The sequence below is a fragment of the Silurus aristotelis genome, assembly GCF_946808225.1.
Source record: "Silurus aristotelis genome assembly, chromosome: 13".
Lineage (NCBI taxonomy): Eukaryota > Metazoa > Chordata > Actinopteri > Siluriformes > Siluridae > Silurus > Silurus aristotelis.
In genome coordinates, this window is record NC_139586.1 from 9,731,764 (window position 1) to 9,744,738 (window position 12,975).

General features: G+C 37.6%; 1 protein-coding gene across 4 annotated transcripts; it reads right to left on the reverse strand.

The window, feature by feature from the left end:
- Positions 1-373: 373 nt before the first annotated feature.
- On the reverse strand, positions 374-12,654 carry zmat3 (zinc finger, matrin-type 3). Of its 4 annotated transcripts, none has more exons than XR_014536262.1 (7): positions 11,945-12,449; positions 9,392-9,747; positions 8,101-8,247; positions 7,625-7,791; positions 5,637-5,731; positions 2,569-3,856; positions 374-2,527 (listed from the first exon to the last, which is right to left on the reverse strand). XR_014536262.1 is itself a non-coding variant. In XM_083557953.1 (6 exons), exons 1-6 carry the CDS (start codon positions 12,060-12,062, stop codon positions 3,648-3,650), a joined length of 1,092 nt encoding a protein of 363 aa, XP_083414079.1. In that variant the 5' UTR covers positions 12,063-12,654; the 3' UTR covers positions 374-3,647. The 4 variants fall into 4 exon arrangements, 2 of the variants coding, with proteins under 2 accessions (XP_083414079.1, XP_083414080.1); XR_014536263.1 differs by having other exon boundaries at positions 1,909-2,255; positions 2,347-3,856; XM_083557953.1 differs by having other exon boundaries at positions 374-3,856; positions 11,945-12,654.
- Between the last annotated feature and the right edge of the window lie 321 nt (positions 12,655-12,975).

The following is a 12,975-nucleotide window of genomic DNA, read 5'->3' on the forward strand; positions in this document are numbered from 1 at the left end:
GGCATAGAGATTTACTATTTACTAGAGAAACCTACTTGGGTGACATGTAAAGAAAGAAAATAGAAAATCTGAATAATTAATTTGAATAATGTGCTCTGTGAGAAGTTCGTATTTAATGGTAGATTGATATATTAGCATTACATTATTTCCTCTACTGTAACCTGCAGGATTCATTTAGTCCAAATGCTGATAAACAGACACGCAAGCCAGTCAGCTGACTTCCTCTTGAACAGTGCTGCCTACTCAATATGGCATGTGTGGAATCTCAAAGGCGGGGTCTTTAAATAAAGATCATGGATGAAAACAAGTGCATTAGCATTATGAGACTTCATTTAATATCCACAGTAGTAAAAAAAACGAGTGCAAAGTGGTAAACTAATTCTTATTTAATGAAACATTTTGTTTATACATATACAATTTACACAACTGTCCCAGCAGTCTTTTCAGTGAGATTATTTTCTTTTACTTCTTCAAATACTTGTGATTCTGTAGTACTTCATATTATTATAATTTCAAAAAGAAGAATAGAATATTTCCTTATATTGCACCATGAATGGACAAGACCTAAAACATCTTTCTGAAAAAGTCCCAGAGGCAACCTTGAAACAAAAGTGTGGTTTCAGAAGGCACTATCTTATTTCAATTCATCAGCATCTATGCAAAATAAAGAGGGAAAGCCTTCAGTCATACAGTTTCAGAGGAAAATGACTGGAAAGGCCATTCTGGAAGTCAGTGTTGCTGTTGGCTGGGAGAAGTGATATGAGTCGATGTGTGGACAGTGTCCTTGGGGAAAGTTTGTTTGTATGTGGGGTCACTGCTTCCTGCTTTCCTGCTCCACACAGGAAACGTCTGGCTTGTCCTGCAACTCTAACAAACAACAAAGTGCTTGCTTAGAGTCTCTCAAGTCTGAGGAACTGGATGCCTAATAGCAGTTCTGCATCGGTTAGCATAAATATTTAAGCCAACAGAGCAAAATGAACACCTACAGCTTTGAATTCATGTCAGCATGGTTTTGTTTGTTCATTCAAAGCATTCATTCAACACCGGACATTATTGCTGTGCACTGAGTTGGTTAGAAGAATGGTGAAATTTAGAGACAATGGCTTTACGCAAAAATATAAATGACTCTCTCCAGGTCACCCCTTATGGGGACATCATGAGCAAAAATGTGCAGCATGTAGAGTCCTTGATCATCAACACTTGGGAGAGAATTCAACCTTATTGGGTTGAGAACACAATATCCAGCCAACATGTGAAATCTACACAGCAAACTGATCATTAAAACAGAAATGTGCTTCACCTTAAAGGCTCACATTTAAGCCATTTGCAACATTGAACCTGAAAACATTTGTACTTAAACAATGATATTAGTGCAGCAAGCAGTAAGAACTTTATGGCTTAAAGCCAACAAAGCCAGAGGCAAAACAATTTACCAACACCTTTTTGCACCTTTTTTAAAGGCTCAGCTTTTCCTGCTTGCAGTGTATTATACATGTTGTTATAATAATATGTAAATATTATGCACATTTACCATGAAACAAAACCAAAGAGGAGCTTCTAAAGTAATTTTACAAATTATTACTGGTTTAAATATGGAGACATTTTAGGAATGACTTAAAAAAAAAAAAAAAAAAAAAAAAAAAAAAAAGGAATGACATTGGCTGGAGTTATATAAAGAAGAGGCACACTTACACCCTGTAATATTGCAATGCCCCTGACTAAATGCCTGAAATTATCTGCAAATGTAAACAAGTGTTTATTCACATGGCTCATAACAATATAAATAACTGATGATGAAAAACATGTGTCTGAAAGAAAGATCCATCCTGAAAAACACATTTATGCATTTTCATAATTAACATTCTCTCAATCATCATCATCTAAGCCAAATTCTAAGTTGACTGTTTGGTTCCAACTTATTTTTTTGTTGAACAGTTTTCTGCATTACCCACGATGCTTTTCAACTACCTGCTGACAGTAATACTAAGTGGGATTGAACCCCTCCTTTTAGCGATAGAAAAAATAAAACTGCAGAAGGGCTTCATTCCTTTAATCTATCCAGCTCTCTCACCTCCTCATCTAATACTGCTGTCAGTGACATTAAATATGGTCTCTGCTGTAACTCAGCACAGCTGAGTCATATAGCTGTATTGGTGAATGCATTGTATTCATTTGGTGTCTCCACTATTCCTTGATTGAATTTTTGAGTAGGTGAGAAAAGATGTTTCCGGTTGATTTATTTTGGGAGCTAACAGCTAAACCAGGCTTTTCACTAATAAACTTCACAACAAATGGAGTAGGTTTAGGGTTCTGGTTAAGCCCCCTTTTATATGAGTGCATGACCACTTTTAACTTTAACTTATGTTTGGGAAAGAAAAAACATCTCAATATTTCAAAATAATCATATACAGTATAATGTGTGTTTTTCAGGTTGGAATTTTCCCTTAAAGTTTCCCATCATTCATTTTTTCTTGATTTGTGGTTCGTTGAAAAATTATAAAATAAGTAACTGAACTTACAGTAATTGCTAACAATGTACTTGTGGAGTGAAATCCCCGGCTCGGACACGTACATGACCCTCTCAAATAAACAGCACAGTCGCTTATCTTTTCATAGAATTTCCTTGTCTTCAAATACAATTCAATATTTTGTTAAAATGTCTTAAAATATTACACTGAACATCTTGGCAGGGGGCTAATCTTTCCACTCTGCCTATGATGAGTGAAATAGGGGTGCGCAGAGGGACTGACCCAAGGGCACCTCTTTAAAAATAGCTATGCATTGGGTTTGCTGTAGTGTGAGAATGAAAAACATGTCATGGAAAGTGTTAAGGGGGGACCTCGATGTGCATGATTGCTATACTTAGCCATTACATGTACTAGTTTTGCCACAAGATAAATGAAACACAATAATATACTCTTGTTGTGTGGTTAAATACTTAAATATTTAAAATAGGTAATAAGTAAATAAATACATAAATACTTTTAGTGTAAATCTTGATACACTTGTGCAAATCCAGCAAGGAAAAATATTGTCAACGCAGTCACAGTACATTCAGCAGGTTTAAAAGCTAATGTGAACACAGGTGGGACATCAGCCTTCTGATAGCAGTCTGGGATTCTACACTCGGCGTATTCCACATAATAACACAGTGAACCCAAGGCTGGCATTAGCATGGAGGTTTTTTGCACGATAAACAATGTGTACATTGGTTTAAAGAAAGAAGAGACTGGATCGAAAGTGTAAAAAGAAACTCAACAAGACCCTGCTCTTGGATTGGATGTCCTCATAAGCTGATCTAGTATTAGAACTCATAAAAGTCATTATAATCCTGATGGGATTTCCAAAAGTTGCCATCTTTCACCATTGGGAGAAAAACATTCCAGAGACCAGTTTCTCAAGTGCTATAAAACAGGGTGGTCCCATTAATGTATACAAAGCTGCACAATCTGACATAAAAATGACCTGTAACTCTGCAAGAGGTAGCTTCCTTTTCATTCCAGGATCACTGAATTAAATCATTCCATGCAAAGTATTTAGGACTAGTTCAGTGCAAATGCACAACATTTTTCGGTAACAGCTCTAATATGGGCACTTGGAGAATTACAAGAACAACCCCTGTTTTCGTTTTTCTTCTGGACAGGATCCTAGGTGTAGCCTAGACTCTCCATTTCACTGCGGTAGCGCTGCTCAGACACTTTGCTCTTGTGCTGTTTGCTCTCCAGATGCAGGCGGAAGTCTGCCTCGTCGCTAGCACCCGAATTGCACATGGAGCAATAGAACTGGCCGCTTGGCGTCACACACATGGCCAAGTCACGTGGGATTCTCTGCCTTGGCCGTGGGTTGTAATATGGCCCTGAAAGTAACATGAAGAGAAGAGAATTTAAAAGATAAGGATACTTAAAGAACAAGATACTGTCTACAGGTAAGATATCTATCTGCACATAATACAAGTACAAACTCTCATAGTTAAAGTCCACTTCATATATTAGAATCAGTGATCTCAGTGAATTGGCACAGTTGTTGGTTCTAGACAGGATGGTTTAAGTATTTCAAAAACTACTGATCTCTAGTCAGAATGCAGAATAGTGCAAACAACAAAAAGCATCTAAGGAATAGAAATTCTGTGGGTGGAAAATCAATACATCATTACAATAATTGTATTTTATAGTGTTAACATATTTATAGTCATCAAGATTGGCACTAGAAAATAAAATGTTTCATGAAAATGGCATAATATGGTGAAAAGTTTATGGACACCTGATCATCCAACTATATTTGCTTGCTGAACATCCCATTCCAGATTTAGACCTTTTTATGCTCTTATAATCTTCTGCAAATATTTACCGCTGTTATAATGACCCCCTGACAGTTTTCCAACAAATTTTGGAATGCATCTGTGAGGATTTGCCCATTAAGCCACAAGAGAATTAGTGAAATTAGGCACTGATGTTGGATGAGGTGGCCTTGTTTGTAATTCTCATTCCAGTTCAATGCCAAAGGTGTTTAGTGGGGTTGAGGTCAGGGCTCTGTGTAGGACAATCAACTTCTTCCGCTTCAACCTTGGTGCATTATATCTTGCTGGTCTTGAGGCATTGTGATACTGGTTCCAGTTTGAGCCACTTATATTTCCATTTCCAGTCAAGAGAATATAAGCTCTCACATACAAAGATAAGAACTTCCTGGCAATAGTTTGGGGATGATCCAGAAATGAGCATGGTCTGGTCTCCATGTGTTTTTGGCCAAATTACCTATTTCTAACAGCAACTGCTGCTTTTTTAATGTGAAATCATGCTTTCTTTATCCAGAGACTACAGTACAGTACAGTAATTAATAGCACAGCAGATGAAAGGTATATAAAAATGTAGAGAGGGGTGAAACCACACTTTATTTTAAGATGGAATTTATGCTTCACTATTTTCGTAACAGTGTTTTCAAAATATAACTAAACCCAAAGCCTGGCCTGTGCCCTGTGCCATGTGATTCATCTGAGTGCGATGTGGATTCTGCATATGTGTGTGTGTGTGTGTGTGTGCACGGAAGAGGTTAGTGTGTTTGGAAGGGTCAGTGAGGGCAAGTGTGTATGATCGAGACCTGCCACCGTGCGGGTGACGCTCAAAGGGGCAGACTGACGTGAGCTGAAAGATCGGTTTGCAAACACCAAAGGCCTGGCACTGTGTATAGTAAGGGTAGCGCGGTACCCACAGGACGGGCAGTTATCACTGAACTCTGCAGCCAGCTGCTGAAAAAGATACGGGCGCCAAAACACTGTTCAGAAATGTGCCGTTTAACGTCACTGCCTTGACCACAGGCCAGAAACTAAGCATGTGACTGTCACAAATGGACTACTATCTAAAGTAGCCACATAACTGTAGCTTATGTCTATTTATTTACATGATATACATAGTGTGTATATAAGATTTTTAAGAGATACAAAATATAATCGAATTAAATACTATAATAAATATTATACTATATGATTTACTATATTATATATATTAATATAGAAGTTGAACGAGTCATGTAGGAAGAATTTCTCAGGAAATCTTGAATGGCTGTCACACATTATATATTGATGTGTATTATATATATGTATTATATTTCAATATCTGAAACCTGGGTGCCTTTGAATATACCTGGCATAGCAGCGTTCATGTGGGTCCTATTGTTTTTCAGTTTATACTCATTTCCTTCTTTCCCGGAGTGCCTCTGTGTAAGGTCTTCTGCATCCCTGTAAAAACATGAAAGAAATTAACTGGAAAATACATGATCTACCATTTTGAGCTTTCATGATGTGAGCTTCCTCATAAGAACCATGCCATTATACACCTAACATGACAGTTCTTTTCATATTTTACATGAAAAACATTTTTTTATATTATTTACCCCATCGCATTGGCATTGACCAAACTAGTCCAGGCTCACTGGTCTGATTAAATATTCAACTGACTAGCAGGACATGATGTCATTTGCTAATTGTCAGACTTAGCTTACTTATCCCACTACAGCTGCTTAGACATTTTGAGCTCCCAGTTGTCAGGACAAACCCAGGCAGAAGATAACGCCAAACGGAAAACATGCATTTGCTATGCAAATCTTTTCAAAAGGGATAAACCTTATCATTCACATAAGTTTCACTGGTAAAGACACCCTTCTGGGCTGATTCCGAAATGTGATTGTATTAAATGTTTTATTGTTCCATGACCACTTCTACACCAGTTCAGATAAGTAGGAATGCACTATGAATGGGACGTCAGTCCAGCATACCATGTACACTTTCACACTCTCATTCATGCCAAAGGGCAATTCAGAGTAGATAGTTATAATAGTGTGTGTTTGGAAAGGAGGGTGTGAAATTCTGCACAGAGAGTAACCCAAGCTCAGGATCAAAGCAGGGTGGAGCTGTAATGCAATGTCATAAAGGTGAAAAATAAGTTCATTATTAGTTGTAGTAGTATTGGTGTTAGTAGCAGTGGTAGTAGTAGTAGTAGTAGTAGTAGTAGTAGTAGTAGTAGTAGTAGTAGTAGTAGTCAGGGTTGGGCAAAGATACATTAAAATGTATTTTAAAATAAAATACCAAATACCTTAACTTTAAGTGTATCAAAATTAACTACAAAATACATACAGACCATGTATCACAATAAACTACTGTATTTTTGTATTTTAAAAATACTAAAAAATACTTTTAAAAGGGAGCATAAAATCTCTTCACAAACTTTCCATCAATTGGCCTATTTGATCTCCTTCACCATCAGACTCACTCAGTTGATTAAGTAAACAATGTTTGATAACAGCAGCTTTTCTCTGTCTGAGTCACGCAATAAATCTGACATATGCAACCAGTTAACAGATCAACTATTCACGTACATTTCTCTGTTATCTCCCAAATGAAGGTTAGTTTTAAAGTAACCAACAGTTTAATGTTTAACAGTTTGCGAATGATTTATAATTGTATCCTAATTTAGTGGTGTTTGGTTATGAAGGACACACTTTGGCAATACTGACCCAATGGCAAACAAGTCATTCATAAGAAGACAACCGATGGCACCTGTATTCATAGCAACTAGTTTCTAACTAATCAATCATTTGATTGGTAATCATAAATATAATAATATATAATGTGTCATGCAATGGTATGCAAAACCATGATCCTACTAAACACCTACTTCAATTAAGGTACAATATTCGACAATCAAATATTTATTTATCGATCATTGGACACCTATTTGAAAGCTGGCAGCCTGGACATTTTCTTACCTTCACCACCTTCTTCGATATGAATCAATTTTCTGTTCTGATCTCAACAAGTCTGGGCAAACTTCTGAGTAGGCACCAATCAGAGGCCGCATTTTTATGATGTCATCATGTAGACATCTTACAAAGTATTTTACAGTTGTTTAAATATACAAAACACTAAAGTTAAAGTATCAGAAACAAATGACTAAATCCTATTTTATATTTGACATACATAAATCATAAATACTGCCCATCCCTGGTAGTAGTAAAAGCTTTCAAATATTTATTTCACTGATCACAAAATAAAGAAGTATGTGACCCCAACTGGAAACACCATCAATGTGTTACTGTTTATTCGTTTTATGCTCAGGGGCATGAGGAGACTTACAAGGAGTTGGTGTTGTGCTGGACCTCAGCAAGCCGTACCCGTTTGGCATGGTTCTTGCCCTGGTAATGAGCATGGGCTACAGCGGGGGAGCTGAAGGAGGCATCACAAAGCTTGCAGTAGTCATTCTCTGTGGCCAGGATGACCCTGCTGGGGCCGACAAAGGACGCCTGCAGTTGGGGAAAAGCAACCCGAGATTGGCTCTGATTACTATCGCACTGGTTTCAGTGAACGAAGGCTTACAGAGTGACACCGCATGATCAACGTGCAATTAAAACTGTGGCTATTTTCCAGCTGAGTGTACAGAAGGCAGCATCTTAAACACAACAACAACAAAAAGAGATGCAATAAATATGTATATATTACAGTACAAAGGATTTAAGAGCTTGCAGTCTGATTAACAACTGTGTGTCATTACATACTCAGAAGTGTTAAATATATGCAAGGGGAAGAAAAGGCATATGTGGGCGGATGTTTACCTGCTTGCCCACTGCAGAGCCAGCCTCTGTAGGTGGAGTGGAGAGGGACTGCTGTGAAACTGGCTCTACTTCCTCAGGTATTCGTATAGGAGGTGGCTGTTGACTGCCAGCATAAAAATTCCTTAGCTTCTTGCTGTGATTTTTTCCCTGCAACAAAACAAAAGTTGAAGAATGAAGAATGTTGTCGATGTATGATGAGCATTGTTACTGGTTTTTTGTCACTCCACAGTGCTGTTGAATTCGCAAATATGGTTGACACAACAACAGCTCTGACAGTAGTTCCCAAGTCTATGTTGTTTAGTATTATTCTATAATTAATAAAAAATATTATAGCTGAAAAAGGTGTTATAATATAACAGAACTATAACATGGGGCATGTTGAAAAAAATAAATCACCCACTCAGTGAATATTTTCTTATAACAGTATGTTTTTAGGTCTATTATTATTATTATTATTTATTTTTTTATTTTTTTTTATGAAATAACCCTTATATGTAAAAAATAAATAAATAAATAAATAAATAGATTTTACTTTGGTTCAGTTCAATTCTGGGTTCAAATGAATATATAAATAAAATAATATTAATATCTTAAGTTATTATAAAATATAAAAATATAAAATTTTATATAAAAATCAAACAAGTGTAAACTAAGAATACAAGAATACTGACTACTCAACTATTGATCTGAGTTCAAATGCCAGCACCATCAAGTTCCCACTCCTGAGCCCTTGAACAAGGCCCTTAAACCTCAACTGTTTAGTTGTTTAAATTATATAATTTAATAAAATAAGTCACTCTGGACAATGCAACTCCTTCTGACCTTCTCTACACAACTCCATCAACATTTTCAAAGCAAATAATGCGTCTGTGGTGCTCTTCCTCTGCATAAAACCATACTGTTGCTCACAGATGGTCATCTCTTCTTTCATAAGGGTAACTGCCAAATGCCATAAATGTAAATATAATGGAACGGGGTGACTATGAAACACTGTAAAGCTTGGTCACGACAAGAAAATACATTGTGGTTAATGAGTAGAAAGAGAGTCCTTATAATGTTTATATTTAATTTGGTATATACCCGAATGTGATCAGTAATCAGGTGAATTTAAACATGATCCAAGTTGGACTTGGTGATATAGATTGTGAAATTCCATGCCGAATCTGGTTTATACCCAACAACGCCATATTGAACACAACCTGAAAAAATTACAAATTAACAATAATGATTTTTTTTCACATTGCTATTCATTTTATATTTATTTCAGCCATTTCAGTATGCGATTGTGTACCTGATAATGCGCTTGTGCCTGTTGGGGTGAGTTGAGTGTGACATTGCACAGTTTGCAGTAAAGAGGTCTACACAGCTCCTGTAATGCGGTGTCCTGATCGCTGCCGGTTGCCTGGAACTCGTTCTCAGGCGCCATGGGGCTGGATCCAGGGGGTGCTGTGATGGCAGGGTTTGGGAACAGCTGGAGGTGAGGGGGAGGTTTGGCAGAAAGGGGACTGCAAAGGGGGAAAGAGAGAGGGTCTGGTGGCATCAGAACAGGTGCTGGTCCAAGAGTTTGGGCAGGAGATAAGGGCTGAAAGTGATGATGTTGCTGCTGACCCATTGGGTTTAGAGAAGGCTTCAAAACACATTCTGGACCTGAAAGAGAGAATTCAAGTTAAGGTTGGTTTCAAAGGTGGGAATTATTCATTCCATCATTTTTTCATTCGTCGCTTTATCCTCAGGAAAGCACCACACACAAAGCACCACACACAAACACACAAACACATAATGCACACCTACTGGGCAAGTTAATGTAGCCCATTCACCATTTGGTATGTTTTTGTGAAGTGGGCGAAAGTAGTACAGGTTCAAACTGATACCATCAGCACATTTAACTCTCTGTACCATCATGCTGGCAATGTGGAAAATACAGATAAAAAAATGACTTCCCTTCACATTCCTTTAACCTACATAAATAGTATGTTCCGACTTGTATGGTCTACAACGCTGAACTAGTTTTCCTTATAATTTCTTTTGGCTTTAATGTTTTTTTGGTTTTGATGCATTCAATTACAAAGGAGTGAGGCAAATTTGCAGCTCTTGTTGTTATTGTTATTATATATATAAAAAAATAATAATTACAAAATAAATAAAAGAGAGTCTTGGCTAAAAGAATATACTGAACAATGATCCTTTTGTATGTTTGATGTCTGAGCTACTCATGCCGTATTTCTGTCTCTGGTTATAATCCGTGTCGTTTTAAAAAAATACAGCCGTGTGTTTTGGAAGAGGGGGTGTAAAGTGGAGGGTCAGCTGCTACGCTGTTGCTGTCCCATGTAGCCACTGTATCAATTCCAATGGACTCCTGACAACAGTGATTGAATACACTAAAATAGCGTCTGACAATCCAATAGACAGAGAATGTGTCAGTGCCAAAAGAGCTTGATGTCAAAATTAAATATATCCAAGAATAAAGATTTAAAAGAGAACAGGTTAAACGAAAATCCCTGTATGATTCTGAATTATCAAGACTTTGGAAGACAAATATATGGTAATGATTAACATTTTCTACTAACAGGAAGAAAATTAACTATTCCTGTTCCTCTACTCTGTGATGTTGGAGGCCAACTGTGATATCTCATAGTCATCAGAGAGTACAAACCCAGAAACAGGCCCAAGGACGACGTATGTGTACACGGTTCAAGGTCAGGCTCTATTTTTTTTCAGGTTTTAGCATGCCAGGTTACAGAAATGACTTTCATTCACAGACAGACCACAAACTGCAGCTGCTACAACACAAAGGTGAAAAATCTTTCATTTGGTGAAAAGCCGTACCCTAAGGCATCTATAATGCAAGGTGCAATGAGTACATGAGAAGGTAAAGGTAGAAAGCACCTGACACTGGAGCTTGTCTTACAGAACATTTGAAAGATATATGTTTCCAGTTTGTGTTTCGGAACAACAACCAGTATTATGGCAACACAAACAGATGCCATCCGTTCAGACCCCATCCGTTCCTGGGACTCGACTGGTTGGCTTGTTGGGAACAACTTTTGTAAAACGAAACAAAACAAAACAATGAAAGCAGCATGATTAAGGTGCATGATCTAGTCATGACAGTGACAGCATCATCGTTGTCTAAAATCTGTGTGTGAATGTTTAGCATTCTCTACACACTGGGAATAATCTGTGCAGGGTCTAATACGTGTAACACGAGTCTAATACATGTAACTTGGTACGAGTCGAACTTGATCCTGGTGCGAAATTGAAAGATGGTACAGGAACGCATGGCTCGAGACATGTACCTAAACCAAGTGTAAATTTCATACTGCATTTTGGATACATATATTTGGACATCCCACTACCAACACACTAGCAATGGCCCCTGTCATATTATTAGCCCTAATGATAAGCACAAAGCTGGTTTATGTAACTGATGATCCCTATATTGTCCTGATCTAATCTGAGTGATATAAATCGAGATCAGTTTAGCATCAAGAAGCTGGAGTTGGAGTTATTAAAGCAAAAGTGCAGGTGGTCCAAATATGTGAAGTGCACACTGGAGGAGAATTGCATCACGTTATTCCTGATTCATCTGTCACAGATCCAGCCTGTAGGAACCATCAGTCCTCAGCTGCAGGTGCAGATACTGCAGACTGTAATCATGAATGTCATTTCATAATTATGTCGTGCAATGTCATGTCATGTTCACTGCAAAAAAAAAAAAAAACAACAACTTCTAAGTAAATCTGGCATTTTCAGTGCTGCACTCCTGAGATGCACTTCATCGAAGACCGAAGCGCAGCAGCGCATTATTCACCAGGTAATGAAGGTGCGCTGGACACTACTGTACCTTGCATTCGAGGGAAATAACCGCTACTATTTCCGTAGGGCCCATGCTGAAGGTTATAGACATCGCAATAATCCGCGATCTCATATAACGCGTCTTCTTTCCTCCCGTTCATCGCCATCTTTCTCCCCGCATCCTTCAGAGCTCTCGCTGCCCAACTTCTTCCAGCCACACGGGCCACGAGCCTCGAGCAAAATAGAGAGAAGAAACGAGAAAAAAGGGGGGACTGGAGGGAAGAGAACTAAGAATGCTTCACTGTTCCAGATGCACTACATTTTACCCGTTTTGTTTTTTTTGTATTGTTTTGTTTTTTAACAAACAACAGCTCCGAAAACACACGCTTAGTGAGGAACTGGTTTAATTCGGTGTACTGTGGAACAGAACCCCCCCCCCGTCTTCGGATTGGTACAGTCCATTTCCTACGGAGGATAAGAAGTCAGAAAACGGGATTAACCATTCAGTCAATGACTCCAGTGTCATAAATCAGTAATTGTTATTCTCATGGGTCATTAGAAGCATAAAACAAACCAGAAAATACATAAATATCTATTACTGACATGTTGCTTATGGTGATGATAATGATGATTAGTATTATTAGTATTATTATTAATATAAGGATACTTATCCTTATAAATCCTTGTAAATAAATACAAATATTTTCTAACCTGCATGTTTTTGTTTTGTTTTTTATTTTAAAGCAACAAACTTAAGATTCAAATGTGCATATTCCATAATTTATTAGCATGGAAAAAGAAAACCATAAAGCAAATTTCTTCTTACTTTCTGAAAGTTACAATGTTTATGATGATGATGATGATGATGATGATGATGATGATGATTACACAATACAATCTAAGCAATCTGTCTGTTCTCGACTGTAAATGTATATATACAGTACAGACCAAAAGTTTGGACACACCTCATTCAAAGAGTTTTCTTTATTTTTATGACTATGGAAATTGTAGAGTCACACTGAAGGCATCACGGGCTATTTGACCAAGAAGGAGAGTGATGGGGTGCTGCGCCAGATGACC